At 45.7% G+C, this 23383-nt stretch overlaps 1 protein-coding gene across 1 annotated transcript in view; it reads left to right on the top strand.

Moving 5' to 3' along the window:
* The window catches only part of MYOF (myoferlin), a 228741-nt gene that overhangs the window by 161129 nt on the left and 44229 nt on the right, over positions 1 to 23383 (top strand). The window contains 6 exon segments of the mRNA XM_075351623.1: positions 4343 to 4354; positions 11452 to 11550; positions 12369 to 12494; positions 19555 to 19710; positions 19786 to 19877; positions 21330 to 21500. Coding sequence (XP_075207738.1) covers positions 4343 to 4354; positions 11452 to 11550; positions 12369 to 12494; positions 19555 to 19710; positions 19786 to 19877; positions 21330 to 21500 — 656 coding nt within the window.

The following is a 23383-nucleotide window of genomic DNA, read 5'->3' as shown; positions in this document are numbered from 1 at the left end:
GCAGTGCCACAAGTGGGACACAGAGACAAAACAGGCAAGGAAACAAATATACAAGAACACCAAATGTTCTTCAGTATTGAGCTTCATTGCTGCAAGTAGAACAAACACCTCAGCTATACAGATTCAAGCTCCTTTTAACATGGTCAATTTAGAGAATCCATATCCGGCATGGAGTGAAGCCAGAGGTGGGTAGATGTTGCGGAAGGATAATAAAAAGCTGCAGCTGGAGGCTAAGAGAATTCAGTCAGCAAAAAAAGGGTCCTTAACCGCATAGAAGGGAACATACATCAGCACGATAAGTCAAAGCATCCAATCGATTAATTGCTGAGACCCACTTATGACACCTTGCAATGTGAAAATTTGTATTTTTTATTTTTACTTTAGAATACAGAGATGGGGCTATTTAGTAAAAAAAAAATAGCAAAATATTTAAAAAGTATATTTAACACTAACACAAAAAACTTGATTTAAACAATAGGTAATTTTCTCATGATAGCTTCCCCTTTAAGTTATGCATTCAATAGGACTGGTCATGCCCAAAACATGTTTTTTAGTACATTTTTATATTTTCCCATAATACAACAGTTTTGGCTCATTCTCTTAAATCTCTTTTGTGCTGTCCCTCTGTTATTCCTTTAAAAAAAATCCTAAGAAACTTTTATCTGCTCCTCACACCAATAATACAGAATGCGTGTGTAGTCCTTCAAAAGATAAGGCAGTCAATCTCTTTCTGACCGTAATGCACTGCTCCGGCCTAAGAAGTCACATTTTGAAGTTGTCTGGAAGTGGTCTTTGACGATGCACTTACAGTTTCTCAGCCTCACGCTACATTTGCTGAGGAGCTGTAAGTGCATCTCCATGGAGTAATGCACCACTTCAGAACACGATGTATCGTAACTTGAGTAATGTTTTGGGGTTATGAGATCAACTGGCTTAATAGCTACACAGTCATAAAGGGTCTAGTGGTGGTTAGGGGGTAAAACTTTCTAGTCATATAAAGCATTTGGTTGTTGTTGGGGGGGTTAACTTTCTAGTCTTCTAGTCATGTAAAGGATTTAGCTGTGGTGGGGGGGTAAAACTTTCTAGTCATATAAAGGATTTAGTAGTGGTGGGGGGGGGGGTAAAACATTATAGTCATGTAAGGGATTTAGTAGTGGTGGTGGGGGTAAAACATTATAGTCATGTAAGGGATTTAGTAGTGGTGGTGGGGGTAAAACATTATAGTCATGTAAAGGATTTAGTTGTAGTTGGGGGGTGGGGGTAAAACTTTCTAGTCATGTAAAGGATTTAGTTGTAGTTGGGAGGGGGGGGACTTTCTAGTCATGTAAAGGATTTAGTTGTAGTTGGGAGGGGGGGGACTTTCTAGTCATGTAAAGGATTTAGTTGTAGTTGGGAGGGGGGGGGACTTTCTAGTCATGTAAAGGATTTAGTTGTTTGGGGGGTTAAATTTTTATTAAAGTCTATTTAATAAAAAATGGACAGTTGGGCATCGCCAATCTTCGTCATGGGGGCCATGTCCCTTCATAGTCAATACTGATTGGACAGTCTCAGATTGCGTAGGGACACCCCACCGCCCCAACTGGTGGGAACGCACAGTATACAATTTAGGCAAAACGTTTTCAGGAGGGGCTAACATAGGAACAACACACATTATTTACTGACCTGGTCATGTTGTGCTAGTGAGTGCAGAGAGCACGTATCATGGCACACACTGCCCCTAATACTGTGCACAGCAAGGCTGCGGGCACGCCGCCTGCACCAGTATGCCCCTACATGCCTCTATATTAGAGGTATAGCTCCCGAGTAGGATTGCTGTCCATTTGCATCATATTTTATCCTAATATTTTATTATGTTATAGATTTTTAAGGCTTGTAATAAAATAACTGCTGTTTTTGTTTTTTTCTTTGTTTTTGAGAAGAGCGCCTCTTTAGTCTATTGGTTGTATCTGGTACTGCAGCCCATTTTCATTCAGATCATCTCTATTCAAGGAAATCCGCTGTAATACCAGATTCAACCCATACAGATTGGTAGCGCGATGTTATAATACTTGATTCTTTATAATATGCAGATAAATATTGTTTTGCTTCATTCTCCATCTGTTTTCTAAGTGTTTGTAATATTCACATACGTGGAAATTTCACAAATTTATTGCATATAATTTCCAGCTGTTAGGCAGCATATCAACCGCAGTCGGAAAAATGACCTCTCCAACCACAGTGCATGTATGTATGTCAGGAGAAGGCGGCACTGACGGGTGATCTGGGCACATCAGGACCACAGCTTGGGGCTCTATGGGGGCGAGATTTTGGAGAGTATTTATAAGAGATCTGATTTTCATAATGGAGTAAGAACAACCGACACCAAAATGTTAAATGTAAAATTAATCTCTCCAAAATCTCCACAATGGTTCCAATAAAAATATATCACTTAAAAAAATATTTGTTTCACTAGACCCTATATTTGCTGCTTATATTATCTTTTGAACATTTTATGTTAATTTTTTTTTTTTTTTTTAACCTCCCCCCCCCCCATCCTTAGCAGTTTTTTTTTGTTTTTTTTATCCAAACTAAGTTCTGAAGTTCTGAATCTCCTACTTGGGGGTGTACATTGAGCTTTAAAAAATGTTGCCGTAATTTGGGGACTTTTTTTTAACTTATTTGGAACGTTAAAATTATTTTTGTAAAGTGACCCTGTCGGATGTAATATGTACCCAGAACCACCATAGCTATTCCCTGCCTAACTGTCCCTGTATACACTAGCATAGATAAAGAGATCTTTAGAAAAAGTATTTCTAAAGATCTTTTATGATATGCTAATGAGCAAGGGGACTAGTCCCAAGGGTGTTATGTCTCCTGACTAGTCCGCCCTCTTAACATGTTGGCACGCCCACAGGGACGTGCTAACATGCTATTCAATGCCCATTGCCCAGTGTCATCGGCAGAGATGCACGTACATGTGTCCATTGTCACTGCCTCCACTGTCAGGTCTAGGGTCGGTGTGCATGATTACAAGTCCCGACACTTCCGGTCATGCGCACATAACCTCTCTGAAGCTGGGACACATACGCCCGGCTTCATAGTGCGCATGACCGGAAGTGCGGCGTCTTCTGATCACACACATTGAACCTAAACCTGACGTCAGAGGCGGTGACAATGTACACAGGTACGCGTGTCACAGCCGATGACACTGGGCAATTGGCATTGAATAGCCTGTTAGTACACCCCTGTGGGCGTGCTAACATACTAAGAGGGTGGACTAGTCAGAAGATGTATACCGCCCTTGTGACTAGTCCCTGCGCTCATTAGCATATCATAAAGGATCTTTAGAAATACTTTTTCTAAAGGTCTCTATCTGTGCTACCAGATGCAGGGACAGTTAGGCAGTAATCAGCAATATGGACCTAGAACTGCTCGTGGCTCTGGCTGCATATTGCATCGGACAGGTTCAATTCGGCTCTTACATACCTGCTGCAGCCAGCAGTAGACATTGCCATCTTTACCCTGTGTAATGTTTTTAATTAAACCTAATTGAAAAAATGTTATGCATTTAAGACAAAAAAAGTTCCCCAATGTCGACCTTTTAATAATGGGCCAGTGTGCTGTAGGCTTCTATGTTACCTCCAGTGATTGCATTGGGTAGCCAGAATAGTAATTTGTACCCCAAACCATAGTAAAAGCATTCTCTTGCTGTCCTTATTGCCCAAAACAAGTTAAAATGTCCTTTGGCGCATACACCTGTATAATATGTATGTGATCTGTCCCTATTTCCATACTTTGAAGTTTCCATCCACTCATTCTGTCAGCACTATAGGTGCTAAAACTCCCTTTCACTTCCCAGCATGCACTGTTCCTGATGATGTGGTTTTACTGCCCTGAACTGAAAGTCCACCTCTTTATCAGCCATAGCATGAAATATTTTTTCAAGTGATATATGGTCTCTTCTGTAATTTGTGGTACAGATTTGTGCATATTTTAGAGCTTTTCTGTAATTTAGGTTATTTAATAAGGTAAGGTTTTCTCTTTTTTGCTTGGTTTTGAAGGAAATGTATTTTTCTAATTTCATAATTAAAGTGTATTACATACAAGATGCGAATGCTAAACTAAATCAGTACAAGATATCATTTTCTATCTACAACACCTATACAAAGAATGTGAATCGTCATCTTTATGTATGTAATAAACTGGGAACACTCACAAAATTCCAGATCTGTGTGTACTTGGTGACCTTGACTCTTCTTGCTATATAATTCATAGAATAATCTACATATTCTCAAACTCTGTTCTAACATCTGCTTTTTTCTTTTTTTTTTTTTTTTCTTTTTTGTGACTGATTTTAAACCAGCTTCAAGAAAAGGTAAGAACTTTGCTCTGAGATGCCCTTTTGTTCCCCCCCCCCCCCCATAGTAGCAACCATTCCTCTTGTTGCGGGTCCTGTTGTTGCTGCTGCTGCGGGTCCTGTTGTTGCTGCTGCTGCGGGTCCTGTTGTTGCTGCTGCTGCGGGTCCTGTTGTTGCTGCTGCTGCGGGTCCTGTTGTTGCTGCTGCTGCGGGTCCTGTTGTTGCTGCTGCGGGTCCTGTTGTTGCTGCTGCTGCTGCGGGTCCTGTTGTTGCTGCTGCTGCGGGTCCTGTTGTTGCTGCTGCTGCGGGTCCTGTTGTTGCTGCTGCTGCGGGTCCTGTTGTTGCTGCTGCTGCGGGTCCTGTTGTTGCTGCTGCTGCGGGTCCTGTTGTTGCTGCTGCTGCGGGTCCTGTTGTTGCTGCTGCTGCGGGTCCTGTTGTTGCTGCTGCTGCGGGTCCTGTTGTTGCTGCTGCTGCTGCGGGTCCTGTTGTTGCTGCTGCTGCTGCGGGTCCTGTTGTTGCTGCTGCTGCTGCGGGTCCTGTTGTTGCTGCTGCTGCTGCGGGTCCTGTTGTTGCTGCTGCTGCTGCGGGTCCTGTTGTTGCTGCTGCTGCTGCGGGTCCTGTTGTTGCTGCTGCTGCTGCGGGTCCTGTTGTTGCTGCTGCTGCTGCGGGTCCTGTTGTTGCTGCTGCTGCTGCGGGTCCTGTTGTTGCTGCTGCTGCTGCGGGTCCTGTTGTTGCTGCTGCTGCTGCGGGTCCTGTTGTTGCTGCTGCTGCTGCGGGTCCTGTTGTTGCTGCTGCTGCTGCGGGTCCTGTTGTTGCTGCTGCTGCTGCGGGTCCTGTTGTTGCTGCTGCTGCTGCGGGTCCTGTTGTTGCTGCTGCTGCTGCGGGTCCTGTTGTTGCTGCTGCTGCTGCGGGTCCTGTTGTTGCTGCTGCTGCGGGTCCTGTTGTTGCTGCTGCTGCGGGTCCTGTTGTTGCTGCTGCGGGTCCTGTTGTTGCTGCTGCTGCGGGTCCTGTTGTTGCTGCTGCTGCGGGTCCTGTTGTTGCTGCTGCTGCGGGTCCTGTTGTTGCCGCTGCTGTGGGTCCTGTTGTTGCCGCTGCTGCGGGTCCTGTTGTTGTTGCTGCTGCTGCGGGTCCTGTTGTTGTTGTTGTTGTTGCTGCTGCTGCGGGTCCTGTTGTTGTTGTTGTTGCTGCTGCTGCGGGTCCTGTTGTTGTTGTTGTTGCTGCTGCTGCGGGTCCTGTTGTTGTTGTTGTTGCTGCTGCTGCGGGTCCTGTTGTTGCCGCTGCGGGTCCTGTTGCTGTGGGTGGTCCTGCGGGTGCTGTTGCTGCGGCTGGTGCTGTTAATAGTGGTCAACTTTGACATTACAGGAGCTGTGTACATTACTGTGTGAAAAGATCAGCACAGGTTATTAACATTGGGATGTAAACAAAAATGTCCACAGTAAGAGACAGCGAGCAGAGGTATTGAAAACTGTAGGAAATTGAAAGACAAAGTATTAGAAAGTTGCAGAACTACATTTTAGGAAACATTTGTTTGCACTTTTGACACATCTTGGTAACGTTTTGAAAATTTTAATAGAAGAATATTGGATGCTGATCCCCGTTCTCTTAAGGCTATGTTCACACGACTATCCAGTTTTTGTGGTCTGCAAAAAAGTCCTGTTTTTCCACATACATGTGACTTCCGTTTCCGTTGCGTTCCATATACGGTCCTTGTGTCATCCGCGTGCCTTCCGGGTTTTTTTGCGGACCGCAAAAAAAAAAAAAAACGGAAGGAGGATTACATACAGTCAAAAGCTAGGGAGATAGACAGCTAGATAGAGGGATAGATGAGAAAGGCATACATAATGTCCCACAACCCTGCATTTTGTAATCTTGCAACCTTTACTGCCTTTCATATGGCACTAAAGGTTGTTTAGCCTTGTGCTTGGCAAAATAAAATTAAATAAAAAAAAAAAAAGATGTGGGGTTCCCCCTTTTTTTTTTTTGTAGCCAGCTAGGGTTAAGCAGGCGGCTGCAGCCTGTAGAACACACCTGGCAGCCTCACCTTGGCTGGAAATCCAAAACAGAGGGTACCCCACGCTGTTATTTTAAATTAAATAATTTATAACAAAAAAAAACGTGGATTCCGCCCCAGATTGAATGACCAGCCAAGGTAAAGCGGACAGCGGTGGTTGGGTATTCTCAGACTACGGCGGTCCTCCTGTTATTGGACACTCCGCAGCCTAAAAATAGCAGGCCACAGCCAGAAGTGGCGCATCCATTAGATGTGCCAATCCTGGTGCTTCGTCACAGCTCATCCCATTGCCCTGGTGTAGTGGCAAACGGGGTAATATATGGGGTTGATATCAGCTGTGTAATGTCGTCTGGCATAAAGCTCTGGCATTAGTGATGTCACGGCATCTATCAGTACCCGACACTACTAATCCAGTCAATAATAATAATAATATAATATATAAAAAAAAATAGACGACAAACACATTTTTATTTGAAAAAACACTCCCAACACCTTCCCTCTTTCACCAATTTATTCAAAAGAAAAAACAAATCCGGGTCTGGCGTCATGCATAGTCACTGTCCCAGTCAATGAAGAACAGAACGTTCCCCATTGGCTGGGAGAGCAGTGCAGTGACCAGAGCGAACATCAATAGATCAGCCTAAGTCAATGCAGGGCATGACCAGCGCCGACATCATGAGGTTAGCTAGGTATATTACCTGCGGTGATGGAAGCCGCTGAACTCATGACGTCAGCGCTCGTCACTGAGTTCAATGACCACCGCGATATCACCGCAAGTCTTGAAGGCGGCCTGAGACTGTGACTAGCGGTGAAGTCACGAGCTCCCGTGAGACTTGAGGTGATATTGCTTCAGGCATGGAACTCAGTGACGAGCGCTGACATCAAGAGTACATTGGACTTCATCACTGCAGGTAATGAACTTAGCTAACCTCCTGACGGCAGCGCTCATCACCCCCGCAGCTGCTCGCAGATGCTGACACACTGCAGTGCGAGCAGCAGCCGCAGAGCTGGCGCGGGAGTGGGACACAGACTGCAGGGGCACCCGACGGAAGCCACACGGAAATGCTTCCGTGTGGTTTCCGGGGATTTTGTGGACCCATTGACTTGTATAGTCACGGTCCACAATTGTGGCACAGAATAGGACATGTTCCATAATAACGGATTGGACATGCTTCCGTGTGCCATCCAATCCTACACAAAACACATTGAAAAGATGGTCTTGTCAGTAGGTCCACAAAAAAAGGAACTGACCAGGACAAATGGAACGGTCGTCTGAATGAGCCCTAAGATGCAGATCCTGGAGAGGTGACGTTTGATGACGATGGGCTCAATAAAAAGTATATAAAACAGCCTACAGCTAACCCGGTCTACCCGACTGCTCGTGCCTCTTAGATTTACCGATCATTCGGTATCTCCGTACCCAGATCTTCACCATTTAACACATTGGATATTTCAAAAATTTTTTTTTTTTGCGAACTTTGAAATTTAAAGACTGATAAATGGGACCATTTCATGTCATCTACCATGTCCATGGCTGTAGTGATTACATAACACTTCCATCACAGTCGTTCCAGGACTTTATTTCTGAAAGGGGCCATGACTGGTATGATGGATTCAATTTTCAAATACATCCCACTGACGTAATGGAGATTGTTCAGTTTCCGGTATTTTGATGGATGAGGGACAGGTTGCTCTCCCCTGTGCAGCAAAAAATAGATCCAGATGTCTATTCCAACAAAACAGACCAATAGGGTAGAAAGCACTTGAAGGGATCACACATGGAAATACAATATACTTCACAATTTATTTATTTTTTTGCATTTTTAATTAAACCCCTTTAATAGTGATGAGCAAATACTAACTATTTGGGTTCGGAACCGAATGAAAGTCAATGGGGAACCCGAGTATTTTTCTAGGAAATCCATAAGAAAAGACTTTCATTAGGTTCAATGTTCATGACGAATACCAGAATAGTACTTGTAGGCTTCATTACAAATAATCTGAACCTGAATAGTTAGGGAATGTGCGCATGTTGCGTATTTGCATGCAGTTACGATGTGATCTGCACCGCAGTGTAACTGCATGCGTCCTGCGTCTCCAGCACAATCTATGAAGATTATGTAAGAGACGTGCGCACGTGGCGTATTAGACGCAGCGCTTCGGCTGCTGCCCGAAGTGCGCGTTCCAAGAAGTGACATGTCACTTATTCCGTGCGCTCTGCATGCATCCCCCGCCCTGTCTATGGGAGGGGCTGCACTCAGAGCGCAGGAAATCGCCTTTTTTTTTTTCATTACGGACTCTTTCTGCAGCGATTTGAAGCGCACGTGTGCTGTTCAAATCGCTGCAGAAATTTCTGCAGGGACAGAACGCTACGTGCGCACATAGCCTTAGAGAGAAAAAAAAAACCCGTGTAGAGTCTGAGTGTTACTATTCTCTCATCACTACAGTCTTTAATAAAGTATAAAAATGTGACACACAGTGAATAATGGTGACGTTTCGGGTATTACACCCTTCGTCAGGCTCAGAGCTGTGTCAGAACAAGAACAGTTCTATTCAACACTTAGAGATTGTCGTTGTTTTTCCCTAAATATGAGCATGTATGGTCCGGACTTCAGTGTGCATGTAAATGCGGTGTAGAACATCTCTTGTATTACCAAACTCTAGCCTGATGAAGGGTGTAATACCCGAAACGTCATTACTGTTCACTGTAAGTCAAGATTCTTATACGTTACACTAAAAATATGAAAATTAAGAATTCAACAAAAACCTTTTATGAGGCTTGTTCCGTACATTTTGGGGTGCCAGAGAGATCATTTGGAAGGGAAAACGCCAATATGAATTTAGCCTTCAGATCCCTACTGTAAAGTTGATCGTGATTTTTGTGTTTTTTTGAACGAGCCTTGAATCATTTCTGGAGAAACAACAAAAAATCCTGCAGACCAGGGAAGCCTTTTTTTTCTCGGAGTCCGGTTAAGCGGTTTCCTGATTAATATTCATGCAGAAGAAACCATATCTGACTTGTACATCCAGTGGTTTGGTGTCTGGCAGACATGCCGCTCTGGGGTAACTCCTCCAGTGTTTGCTCAGTAACTCGTAATGTCACACGATCCTCTGCGTAAAACAGATTTCAAGTGTCTTTAATTGAGAGAGGGGAGTTCTGGTGGAGGCAGACGGGCCAAGTGTTCTTATCTGCTGGTAAGGCCTCTATTCTCCTGGCTGCTGAAAAGTTTGAGTGCATATATCAATATTCGTGAGAGGGGAATTCCTCCAGATGGTGGTCACAGATTATTTGGACTGTGTTTTCTAATAATCTGTTTAGATGTAGCCATTTGTTAGGATTTACTTGTATGTAGGATATCCCAGACTGATGAATTTAAAGGGAAAGTGTCATCAGAAAATGACCTATTCTTTAAATCAATTAAATGTATGTAAAAAAAAAAAAAAAAATTGACCATTTCTTTTTTTTATCTACCGCTATCTGTAGTTAAAAAAAAAAAACAAACAAAAAAACAAAAAAAAACAACCTTTCAAATTTCATACTTGCCAAAAGGCCTAATTCTAAACTCACACCTTTTACACTTTTCAGTAGTCTCATTATCATCACAGGCACTATTAAAATGACAGGTAACACTTCTATGCACTGCTGATAACATGGGAGCTACCATTCACAATAGGTGAAGTCATAGCTCACCTCTTCTCTCAACTTTCACATTGAGCGTTGCCCTTATTGAATATGGTAAAAACACCACTCTATCATTTTTTTAAAAAATATTTTTATTTTTAATTTTAGTGCTGCAGTGGTGCTTTAAATCAAAGTTCCCTGCCCCTAGTCTTATACTCGCCCTCCAACGTCTGTATCTTTTATCAGCACCATGTCCATTGGTCTTCCCCAGTTTGTGACCTGCCGCACCTCCAGGATGTCATGGAGCGTGCCAGAGGTCTCAACTCAATAAGTCTATGGGAGCCTCGTTCTGGCCTTATTTATGCTCTCATAGACTTGTATTGGGCGCTTGTGATGTAACTTCTGACTTATGGCCAGTCCAATGTTACGGGCACAAGATGTCGCCGCGGGCCCAGAGTAACTCAGGAAATAAATGAAGACTCTTGGGTTCAGTTTGTTAATCGGGGGAAGGTTCCTTAAATTAAAAACACCATGCCAACACACAAAACAACTGGAGTGGTGCTTTATATGTACTTCGATACACTCAAGTTTACTCCATTGCTGCTCATGTCCAAGTGTTGTGACTGATAGAATGAGAAGTGTTACAAGAGCTCAGTTGTTGTTTTTTCTAGACTTATCATCTTATGTAAAATAAAAAACTAAAAAAAACTAGTAAATTTAACATAAAAACCTAATTTAAAAAAAGTCAGTTGATGACACTTTTTTTTCCTTTTTTTTTTTTTATTTTTAAACAAAATACTATAGCGTTTAAAAGGTTTTAGGGAAAGTTTTTTTTAAAAAATGTTTTTCCCAAAATCCTTTAAATACTAGTGTTTTTTATTTATTTATTTTTTTTTTTTATTTTTGAACACGCAGATGTGTTCATACTACTAGACCAGTGGTTCCCAAACTCCAGTCCTTATGACCCCCTACAGGTCATGTTTTCAGGATTTCCTTAATATAGCACAGGTGATGCCATGATAATGATTCCATCACCTGTTCAATAGTAAGGAAATCCTGAAAACATGACTTGTTGGGGGCCATGAGGACTGAAGTTTGGGAAACACTGGTCTAGACAGACGCACCATGCTTTACAAAACCGATGACGCAGCGCCTCCACAGGTTGTGTCCGGTATTGCAGCTCCGCTTCATTAAAGTAAATAGGGGGCGCAGCAACATCATGTACAAGGCGTAGGATGTTGTGGTGCCAGTTTTGGGAAAAAAGCAGCTATATTTTTCCAAGAAAGTACAACTCTTTTAAATACCCCTTGGTTGGTGTAGGGTAAATGGTATAAAGTGCAATGGTTTCTTAAATACTTCATATCTAGAAGGTGTTGGTAAGTGCTGCAGTAAATATCTATAGGTATGGCTCCTATGTGATATACATCTAAAGCTAGACACATGTACAGGAGACATGTCTTGACCTTGTGTCTCCTTTGATAGGAAGAAGAAATTGTTGATTGGTGGAGTAAATATTATACCTCTATCGGAGAACATGAAAAATGCGGCCAGTACCTGCAGAAAGGCTACGACTCCCTAAAGGTAACAATCCTATTGGCTGTAACTATACACAGTGGAACCTTGGATTACGAGCATAATTGGTTCCGGTAGAGTGTTCTTAAACCAGGTTACTCTTATATCAAAGCGAATTATCCCATAGGAAATTAAATTGAAATGCAGACAAATTCGTTCCACAACCCAAAAATATTTACTGTATTTATACAAACTTATTACAGTCATAGAAAATAATGTACCGTATTCATATAAAATTACAGTACACTAATACCAAATACTGTACAGTAAAAAACATTTAAAACAAATTAAACTGCACATTAGCTTCGAATAAATTTGGTGGTGTGCGAGAGATGCAGTATAAGCAATGTGCTGTACTGGTTAGCAGAGTACAATAATATATCCACAAATGCAAATTGATAGACATGGTATACAGTATATTATGTACTGTGAATGATATACTGTATACAGTACATATGTACAGAAAGTTACCTCCAGAGCGGGTCAGAGCACGGTGAAAGGACAGAACCGGAAGTGTGCACGGTGGGAATTTGCTCTTATTTCAAAGCATTGCTCTTAAACCAAGTTACACATTTTTAAAAAGCTTTGCTTTTCTTGCAAAACACTCTAAAACAAAGTTACTCTTAAACCAAGGTTCCACTGTACCATGCGTTTGGTATATATGATTTTACTACAATTTTACATGCAGACCGAATACTAAATGGGCAGACAATGGTGACAGGAGGCTAATGGAGATCCTGGGTGACATTTGCAGGTGGATAAAGTTGCTTTTATTTATTTTATTTTTTTTCCTTGTTTTAATGATTTTTGTATTCTCCACATTGCAGGTGTATGACTGTGAGCTTGAGGACGCAGTGGAGTTTAGTGGCCTGATAGATTTTTGTGAAACCTTTAAGCTGTTCAGAGGAAAGTCTGAAGATGATGACGATCCTTCTGTAGTTGGAGAGTTTAAGGTAAACGTTCGGCATCACCTTTATTATTGCAAATATTCCCAACCCTAAGGCTACATTCCCTTGATCCAGATCAGTTGACTATTTGAATTTTTGCGCCATCTCCGCGCCTTAAAGGGAACCTATCACCACTTTTTTACCTTATAAGCTGCGGCTACCCCACCGGGCTCTTATATACAGTATTCTAACATGTATATAAGAGCCTGGGCCGCTGTGAGAGAACATAAAAAACACGTTATAATACTTACCTAACGGTCGCGCAGTTGGCAATATGGGTGGCTCCATTCTCCGGTGCCAGCGCCGCATCTTTTGGCCATCTTTGTTCTCCTTCTTCTCTAGCCACGGCGGTGCATGACGCGTCCGACGTCATTCACACTCGCCGGCATTCAGGTCCTGAGCAGGTCAAAGTATTGTAGTGCACCTGCGCAGGACCGGTGAGTGTGTATGACGTAGACGCGTCATACACACAGGCTTCAGAAAGAGGAGGCGCCGGAGAATGGAGAAGCCCATATGGCCCACCGCACGACCATTAGGTAAGTATTATAAAGTGTTTTTATGTTCTCACAGCGGCCTGGGCTCTTAAATACAGCATTCTAACATGCTGTATATATAAGAGCCCGGTGGTGGTGGCCGCAGCTTATACGCCAAAAAAGTGGTGACAGGTTCCCTTTAAATGACTTGTGTCTTTTCTTGTGTCGGTTCTTTCCGCCGCTCAGCATTGTGCTTGGTGATTATAAGGCTTCCATGCAGCTGCTCGTTCATGGATAACCATACTATCAATGATAAGGTGCCCTACATTTGTCCATATATTCTATAATCAATAAGGTCTAATAGTGGCAAATATGTTTTTAAATAATTGTCATCTGCTGAGCGGTGGAGACCCAGATGTGCAGGATAATTTTCTGTAGTGTATATGTCATCTGATTTATTCCTTACTTATTCCTTTGGACCATATTTTATAGAATTCTTTATTTCTTTGTCGCTCCATTGGGAGACCCAGACAATTGGGTGTATAGGCTATGCCTCCGGAGGCCGCACAAAGTATTACACTAAAAGTGTAAAGCCCCTCCCCTTCTGCCTATACACCCCCCGTGCTCCCACGGGCTCCTCAGTTGTTTTTTGCTTTGTGCGATGGAGGCAGACATGCACGCATAGCTCCACAGATTAGTCAGCAGCAGCTGCTGACTATGTCGGATGGAAGAAAAGTGGGCCCATATAGGGCCCCCAGCATGCTCCCTTCTCACCCCACTCTTGTCGGCGGTGTTGTTAAGGTTGAGGTATCCATTGTGGGTACGGAGGCTGGAGCCCACATGCTGTTTTCCTTCCCCATCCCCCTTAGGGCTCTGGGTGAAGTGGGATCCTAACGGTCTCCAGGCACTGAGACCGTGCTCCATCCACAGCTCCTAAGGACCCTGCTGGATAGGAGCCGAGTATCGTTCAGGGACATGGCCCTGCTACTTTGAGGTACTCTGTGTCCCCGTGGGGACCGCGCACAGCAACACTCCAGCATTGCTGGGTGTGCTAGTGCACCGGGGACCGCGGCGCTGACCGCGTTTGTGCCATTATACACTGCAGCGTCGCTGAGTGTGTTTGTGTATGGGGACTACCGCGCTGACCGCCGCTGCCATTGTTATTACTGAGGCGCGGCTGGGACTGTTAGTGCGCCGGGGACTCTGCGCCGGCCGCGCTTATACGGCGGCCGCGCTTATAACTCGAGTCCCCGGCTTTTGGGCCTAGTCTCTTTTTCTTCCCGCCCCCAGCCCTGCCAGTCAGGGAAAGGGCGGGACGCTGTACAGCACGGCAGCACTGAGGGCTGGAGCATGCTTTGCATACTCCACCCCCCTCACTGTGCACAGTGGGACACCAGTTCCCGCACTTTCTGGGTCACGCCCACGGCTCCCTCCTCTCCTCAGGACGCCGGCAGCCATTCCTGTCAGCTCCTCGGACGCTGCAGAGGGGAGACAAACTCTGGGGGTCCCAGGCAGGGATTCTGATGGCCACACAACCGCTTTAAGCGGGCGGTAAGCAGCACCTGAGGTGCTGGCCCCACTTGTGCAGAAGTGTAATTATAGTTTATATGTTTACAGGCTATACTTTACACTGTATGGTGCACAGTTGATTCTGGCTATATACCCTGTTGTGTTGCTCAAAGGAGACCACAACATGGCGCCCACAAGAGGCAGGGGTGCCAAAACACAGGCTTACTATGCTGCCTGCGCCGCATGTACAACCTCGCTACCGGCAGGTTCCACTGACCCTCATTGTGTGCACTGCTCGGCCCCTGTGGCACTTACTCAGCCGGAGCCTCTGCTAAGGGGGGCCCAGGGGGAACAACCAGCTAACACTGTCCAGGTGACAGGGACGGAGTTTGCAGTTTTTACTGACAGACTTTCTGAGACTATGGCTAAGATTCTAGAAGCTTTGCAGTCCAGACCGGTATCTCAGACCATGGGCACTGTGGAATCACTGCCCCCTGGTTCCCCTCAGTTGGAACAACAATGTTCCCCCGGGGTGTCTCATAGATCCCAGGGTGAGGTCTCTAACACGGACCGCAGTCCCAGACCGCCTAAGCGAGCTCGCTGGGAAATCCCCTCGACCTCATCACATTGTTCAGGGTCTCAGAGGGATGACTCTCTGTATGATGAAGCGGAGGTAGCTGATCAGGATTCTGATCCTGAGGCCGCTCTGAACCTTGATACTCCTGATGGTGACGCCATAGTGAATGATCTTATCGCGTCCATACATCAAATGCTGGATATTTCTCCCTCGGCTCCTCCAGCGGAGGAGTCAGCCTCTCAGCAGGAGAAATTCCGTTTCAGGTTCCCCAAGCGTACGAGTATGTGTTTCTGGATCACTCCGATTTCAGAGAGGCAGTCCAGAAACACCGAGTTTGTCCAGATAAGCGTTTTTCCAAGCGCCTTAAGGATACACGTTATCCCTTCCCCCCTGACGTGGTCAAGGGCTGGACTCAGTGTCCCAAGGTGGATCCTCCAATCTCCAGACTGGCGGCTAGATCCTTAGTTGCAGTTGAAGATGGGGCTTCGCTCAAGGATGCCACTGACAGACAGATGGAGCTCTGGTTGAAATCCATCTATGAGGCTATCGGCGCGTCTTTTGCTCCAGCATTCGCAGCCGTATGGGCACTCCAAGCTATCTCAGCGGGTCAAGCGCAAATTGACGCACTCACACGTACGTCTGCGCCGCAAGTGGCGTCCATAACTTCTCAAACGTCGGCATTTACGTCCTACGCTATTAATGCTGTCCTGGACTCTGCGAGCCGTACGGCGGTTGCAGCCGACAATTCGGTGGCAATACGCAGGGCCTTGTGGCTACGGGAATGGAAGGCAGATTTGGCTTCCAAAAAGTCCTTAACCGGTTTGCCATTTTCTGGCGACCGTTTGTTTGGTGAGAGACTGGATGAGATCATCAAACAATCCAAGGGAAAGGAAACATCCTTACCCCAGGCCAAACCAAAATTACCCCAACAGAGGAGGGGACAGTCGAGGTTTCGGTCCTTTCGGGGTGCGGGCAGGTCCCAATTCTCCTCGTACAAAAGGCCTCAGAAGGATCAGAGGAACTCCGATCCATGGCGGTCTAAGTCACGCCCTAAAACGACCGCTGGAGGTGCCGCTACCAAGGCGGCTTCCTCATGACTTACGGCCTCCTCACACCGCATCCTCGGTCGGTGGCAGGCTCTCCCGCTTTTCCGACATTTGGCTGCCACAGGTAAAAGACCGTTGGGTGAGAGACATTCTGTCTCACGGTTACAGGATAGAGTTCAGCTCTCGTCCTCCGACTCGATTTTTCAGAACATCTCCGCCTCCCGAGCGAGCCGATGCTCTTCGGCAGGCGCTGGGCACTCTGAAGGCAGAAGGAGTGGTGGTCCCCGTTCCTCTTCAGCAACAGGGTCACGGTTTTTACTCCAACCTGTTTGTGGTTCCAAAGAAGGACGGGTCTTTCCGTCCTGTCCTGGACCTAAAACTGCTCAACAAACACGTAAAGACCAGGCGGTTCCGGATGGAATCCCTCCGCTCCGTCATCGCCTCAATGTCCCAAGGAGATTTCCTTGCATCGATCGATATCAAAGATGCTTATCTCCACGTTCCGATTGCTCCAGAGCATCAGCGCTTCCTACGCTTCGCCATAGGAGACGAACACCTTCAGTTCGTGGCACTGCCGTTCGGCCTGGCGACAGCCCCACGGGTTTTCACCAAGGTCATGGCTGCAGTAGTGGCGGTCCTCCACTCTCAGGGTCACTCGGTGATCCCTTACTTAGACGATTTGCTGGTCAAGGCTCCCTCTCAAGAGGCATGCCAGCACAGCCTCACCGCTACTCTGGAGACTCTCCAGAGTTTCGGGTGGATCATCAATTTTCCAAAGTCAAATCTGACACCGGCCCAATCGCTGACATATCTTGGCATGGAGTTTCATACCCTCTCAGCGATAGTGAAGCTTCCACTGAACAAGCAGCGTTCACTACTGACGGGGGTGCAATCTCTCCTTCAGGGTCAGTCACACCCCTTGAGGCGCCTCATGCACTTCCTGGGGAAGATGGTGGCAGCAATGGAGGCAGTCCCTTTCGCGCAGTTTCACCTGCGTCCTCTTCAATGGGACATCCTACGCAAATGGGACAGGAAGCCGACGTCCCTCGACAGGAACGTCTCCCTCTCTCAGGCAACCAAAGCTTACCTTCGGTGGTGGTTTCTTCCCACTTCATTATCGAAGGGGAAATCCTTCCTACCCCCATCCTGGGCGGTGGTCACGACGGACGCGAGTCTGTCAGGGTGGGGAGCAGTCTTTCTCCACCACAGGGCTCAGGGTACGTGGACTCAGCAAGAGTCCTCACTTCAGATCAATGTTCTGGAGATCAGGGCAGTGTACCTTGCCCTAAAAGCGTTCCAGCAGTGGCTGGAAGGCAAGCAGATCCGAATTCAGTCGGACAACTCCACAGCGGTGGCTTACATCAACCACCAAGGCGGAACACGCAGTCGTCAAGCCTTCCAGGAAGTCCGGCGGATTTTGATGTGGGTGGAAGCCACGGCCTCCACCATCTCCGCAGTTCACATCCCGGGCGTGGAAAACTGGGAAGCAGACTTTCTCAGTCGCCAGGGCATGGACGCAGGGGAATGGTCCCTTCACCCGGACGTGTTTCAGGAGATCTGTTGCCGCTGGGGGATGCCGGACGTCGACCTAATGGCGTCCCGGCACAACAACAAGGTCACGGCATTCATGGCACGATCTCACGATCACAGAGCTCTGGCGGCAGACGCCTTAGTTCAGGATTGGTCGCAGTTTCAACTCCCTTATGTGTTTCCTCCTCTGGCACTGTTGCCCAGAGTGTTACGCAAGATCAGGGCCGACTGCCGCCGCGCCATCCTCGTCGCTCCAGACTGGCCGAGGAGGTCGTGGTACCCGGATCTGTGGCATCTCACGGTCGGCCAACCGTGGGCACTACCAGACCGACCAGACTTGCTGTCTCAAGGGCCGTTTTTCCATCTGAATTCTGCGGCCCTCAACCTGACTGTGTGGCCATTGAGTCCTGGATCTTAGCGTCTTCAGGATTATCTCAAGAGGTCATTGCCACTATGAGACAGGCTAGGAAACCAACGTCCGCCAAGATCTACCACAGGACGTGGAAAATATTCCTGTCGTGGTGCTCTGCTCAGGGTTTTTCTCCCTGGCCATTTGCCTTGCCCACTTTTCTGTCCTTTCTTCAATCCGGATTGGAAAAGGGTTTGTCGCTCGGCTCCCTTAAGGGACAAGTCTCTGCGCTCTGTGTTTTTTCAGAAGCGCCTGGCCAGACTTCCACAGGTACGCACGTTCCTGCAGGGGGTTTGTCACATCGTCCCTCCTTACAAACGTCCGTTAGAACCCTGGGATCTGAACAGGGTGCTGATGGTTCTTCAGAAACCACCGTTCGAGCCAATGAGGGATATTTCTCTCGCACGCCTTTCGCAGAAAGTGGTTTTCCTAGTTGCAGTCACTTCACTTCGGAGAGTGTCTGAGCTAGCAGCGTTGTCATGCAAAGCCCCTTTCCTGGTGTTTCACCAGGACAAGGTGGTCCTGCGTCCGGTTCCGGAATTTCTCCCTAAGGTGGTATCCCCCTTTCATCTCAATCAGGATATCTCCTTACCCTCTTTTTGTCCTCATCCAGTTCACCAATGTGAAAAGGATTTGCACTTGTTAGATCTGGTGAGAGCACTCAGATTCTACATTTCTCGTACGGCGCCCCTGCGCCGCTCGGATGCACTCTTTGTCCTTGTCGCTGGCCAGCGTAAAGGGACACAAGCTTCCAAATCAACCCTGGCTCGGTGGATCAAGGAACCAATTCTCGAAGCTTACCGTTCTGCTGGGCTTCCGGTTCCCTCAGGGCTGAAGGCCCATTCTACCAGGGCCGTGGGAGCGTCCTGGGCCTTGCGGCACCAGGCTATGGCTCAGCAGGTGTGTCAGGCAGCTACCTGGTCGAGCCTGCACACTTTCACGAAACACTATCAGGTGCATACCTATGCTTCGGCGGATGCCAGCCTAGGTAGGCGAGTCCTTCAGGCGGCGGTTGCCCACCTGTAGGACGGAGCCGTTACGGCTCTATTATGAGGTATTATTTACCCACCCAGGGACTGCTTTTGGACGTCCCAATTGTCTGGGTCTCCCAATGGAGCGACAAAGAAGGGAATTTTGTTTACTTACCGTAAATTCCTTTTCTTCTAGCTCCAATTGGGAGACCCAGCACCCGCCCCTGTTTTTTTTTGTGTACACATGTTGTTCATGTTGAATGGTTTCAGTTCTCCGATATTCCTTCGGATTGAATTTACTTTAAACCAGTTTATAATTTCTTTCCTCCTTCTTGCTTTTGCACCAAAACTGAGGAGCCCGTGGGAGCACGGGGGGTGTATAGGCAGAAGGGGAGGGGCTTTACACTTTTAGTGTAATACTTTGTGCGGCCTCCGGAGGCATAGCCTATACACCCAATTGTCTGGGTCTCCCAATTGGAGCTAGAAGAAAAGGAATTTACGGTAAGTAAACAAAATTCCCTTCTTCCCATTATCCATTGATTTTGTTACAGGGGTCCTTCCGTATATACCCTCTCCCTGATGACCCAAGCATCCAAGCCCCTCCTCGACAATTCCGGGAGCTGCCGGACAGCGGACCCCAGGAATGTATTGTACGAATCTACATTATCCGAGGAATAGATCTTCAACCCAAGGATAATAATGGGCTGGTGAGTTCTCCTCTGCCTCGATCTGTCCACCAAAGTATTGGGATGAAAGACCTATTTATTGTTTTTTGCTTCTAGTGTGATCCTTACATCAAAATTACTTTAAGCCGAAAAGTGATTGAGGACCGGGATAACTACATGCCCAACACTCTCAATCCAGTCTTTGGAAGGTAGGTCTTCTACGTGTCCATGTGGTCTTGCCTTTTTTTTTTTTCTTTGAGGTTATTCGGAACTGAGCGGTCTATATATTTATGCGTTTTTAAGTCTCCAAATCCAATTTCTGTTAATTTACTAGATTCATAGTAGTTTGTGTTATTTTCTGTTTTTTATATGTGCAGTATCTAAATGGTTTTTAGGTCTTTATAACTATCTAGCTGTCACATGAATTAATATTTAGATTGTTTATCTTAGTTTTTTCTTTGTGGCTTGTGACATCAACAGTATTGATGCCCGATACTGGCGTGCACAGCAGCCATTGAAAAAGGGACAGCCCCATCTGACATTCATTGCTCTGCAGACTTTGGCAGAGGCTGCACTGCACAGGATGACATGGATTCTGCACATATTACTCATTACTTTATCTGTGTTTCCTTTAAAGTCAATTTTTGTAATGTTAAATTTGGACCAAAAAGCATCCAGAATTGGTTCAGTGTTAGTAGCAAATTATTTAGATTGAATGCAGGGCATGGTCAAAGCGGAAAGTCTGTGCAGTGAAGCTGCAGGGAGTGTGGTCAGATTATGGGGCATGCTTTTTGACATCTACTGTAGACCTTAGTAAAATTAAGCAGTAGTTCCTAAAAGTGAGGCCATAAATCCTGTGATATGGCCCAATTTTAAAACCTGCATTTGGGGAACCAGCATAGAAGAAAGAATAGTCCTGATCTGAGCCTATGTGATCTCTTATTTATTAATCAAAGTGGTTTATTTTCCAATTGTGCTACACACTGCTCTCTATGCCCCATACTAATATATCATTAGAAGACACTCCCCTCCAAGACCAGTCACCCCCTGGTTTAGTATAGATGGTGGCTGATGGAAGGACTTGTGACCAGACTCCTCCATTGGAGGCTTCCGTAGGTTAACTCTGTTCACGACACTGCCCATGTTACCATTCCACTCTGTTCTCTATTTAATGAGTTGAGCAAAAAGATTTGCGGGTTCAGTAGCCACATCGGTAGTCCTTGGCCGCTGGATCAGAGCCCTGAGAACCACCTCCTACCATTCGGCATCTTCATCGCCTCCTCTGATTTGATAGCCTTGGCTACCTTTTTGCTCAACTGTGGGTGGCTTTACTTTATCTACAAGACCGTTCCTATTTCTTTGCAATAATCAGGAGCAGACTTTCCTCATTAGAACCTCCTGGCATCCAGTCCGGCCCCACTCAATATTCTCATTGTTATCATCTGCACCCCCACCCATTCACCATATTTTTCTGCTAGTTTGTACTCTTGGATCATACTTGCAGTTGGCTAAAGAGCAGATCTTCCAAATCTAGAAGCCTTATGAGCAGAACACCCAATCTCCGATCTAAATCTATTCCTTGGTCTTGGAAAGTCCTTTCAGCCTGTGAAACCTAAACATGTTTTCTTTAATTAACTTTTTTCTAATGCTTGTCCCTGCAGAATGTATGAACTGAGCTGCTTCTTACCCCAAGAGAAAGATCTGAAGATCTCTGTGTATGATTATGACGCTCTGACACGAGATGAAAAGGTTGGAGAAACCATAATAGACTTGGAAAACAGATTCCTTTCCCGGTTTGGAAGCCATTGTGGGTTGCCGCAGACCTACTGTGTGTAAGTATGAATAATTCCATCTCAGGCTTTCGCCTACTTAATTAATTCTGGCCGTGGATACTTTTATGCGGGGATTGCATTATTCGGGATATTTTAGACATAAGCCACCACCAGAAATGGGGCGTTAGAAAGTCACCATGTCCAGCTTATCTTCTTTAAGAAAAATAGATTGGATATTTGGAAATTCCAGATGACCAATTCTTCTTTTCTCAGTCAACTTTATGCAAAAATCCGGACACAGCCATAAAACACTTGTCGTCTGGTTCCATAGAAATTATTAGGGGCAGCAAATGTTGGGTTAATGTGCTCATTCACGCTAAACTGTCTTGTAAAGAATATTTATCACCTATCCCGAAAATTGGTGATAATGATATGAACGCTGATAGTCTGGCTGCTGTTACCCCCACCACTCCCAAAGTCCCTGGTTTGAATGGAGAGGTACTGAGCACGTGCGACCACCACTCCTATATACTCTGAGTTTGGTGGTCGCACATGCCCTCTACAGCCCCTTTCACCCAGAGGACTTTGTGGCTCCTTTTTTTTTTTTTTGACTTGTGGTGTTCTAATGGTTGGACTCGGAACAATCATACATTCATTTTTTTATTCTGAGGATAAGAAGTTAAATGTTTATGGAATGATCCCTTTAAACTTTCTTTAGTGATTACAGATTTTTTAAAAAGAGACTAAACTTTTTGGTAAATAATTTGTTTTGTGATTTTCTTTTAATTGCAAGCAAATTGGTGGGAGTCAGAATTTGAAAACCCCCACTGATCATTCCAAATCATCCTCAGAAGCAATGTCAGACTGGCTACAGGAGAAACCGCCGGTAATACCAGTCCTGGCTGCGGTTACCATTGAACTCTGGAGCTCTCACCTGAGCTCCGGAGTTCAGCCCGGCCTGTCCGCAGGTGTCATGAACAGAACCACAATCACTGGGGAATTAGTCGGTGCTCCCAGTTCAGTCCTGGAAACCCGCTGTTCAGGCCAGGCTGCACTCCGGAGTTCAATCCAGGTTACCACAGCCAGGCCTGGTATTACTGGCGGTTTCTCCGGTAGCCAGTCCGACACTGCTCCGAAGTACGGAACTGAGGAGCAGGCAGATTAAAGTATTGATGCAGTAGAAAGAATAATCCACAGGCTCTCTATTGTATCAGTACTCTCTATTACATCTGTGGGGACGTGTGTCTCTTGAGCCTGTAAAGAAATCACCAAACAATTGAATAATTTGAAAAAGTGACAAACTTTATTTTGAGTACAGTGCAAACAAGTCCTGGCTCAAGGAACACCCGGAGGACATGTGCTCTGGTTGTTCCTTGAGCCAGTACTTGTTTGCACTGGACTCAAAATAAAGTTTGTCACTTTTTCAAATTATTCAATTGTTTGGTGATCCCTGTGTAGGTATACTTTTTTTTTTTTTTTTCTTCTCTCAACGCCCTTAGCTTGTATATCGTGAGATCCCAATGGGTGGTGCCCTTCTTTTACTTTAATTTGTTCCTCTTGAGCCTGTAAAAGAGCGGTGACGTCAATTTTGTCCAGTTGATATGACTGTTGGATCAAAATCGGCCATGCAAGTGCAAAATATCGGACCGAAATTGGATGACATCCGAGTACAGTCCAATCTCTGTGGACTGATGGGTGCGAGCAGATGGAGAAATTTATTTATTTTCTTTCTCTCCGCCTTTGAGAAAAATGGATCCCACTCTGATCAAACTGTTATTAGTATAATTGGACCATTTTTCTTGAATGGAGAGTAAATGGTCATGTGAACCTACCCTTGTAGGAATTAGTGAGCACAGCATTTTTGCCCTTGACAGATGTGATGGGTGGATAAGAGACGTGTATGGCTGTTGCTATTTGATCAATCAGAGGGACACTTGTTGTTT

Source organism: Anomaloglossus baeobatrachus, chromosome 5 (assembly GCF_048569485.1).
Source record: "Anomaloglossus baeobatrachus isolate aAnoBae1 chromosome 5, aAnoBae1.hap1, whole genome shotgun sequence".
In the NCBI taxonomy this organism is placed as follows: domain Eukaryota; kingdom Metazoa; phylum Chordata; class Amphibia; order Anura; family Aromobatidae; genus Anomaloglossus; species Anomaloglossus baeobatrachus.
The sequence above is the reverse complement of the archived record's forward strand: the minus strand, read 5'-3'. Positions and strand labels throughout refer to the sequence as shown.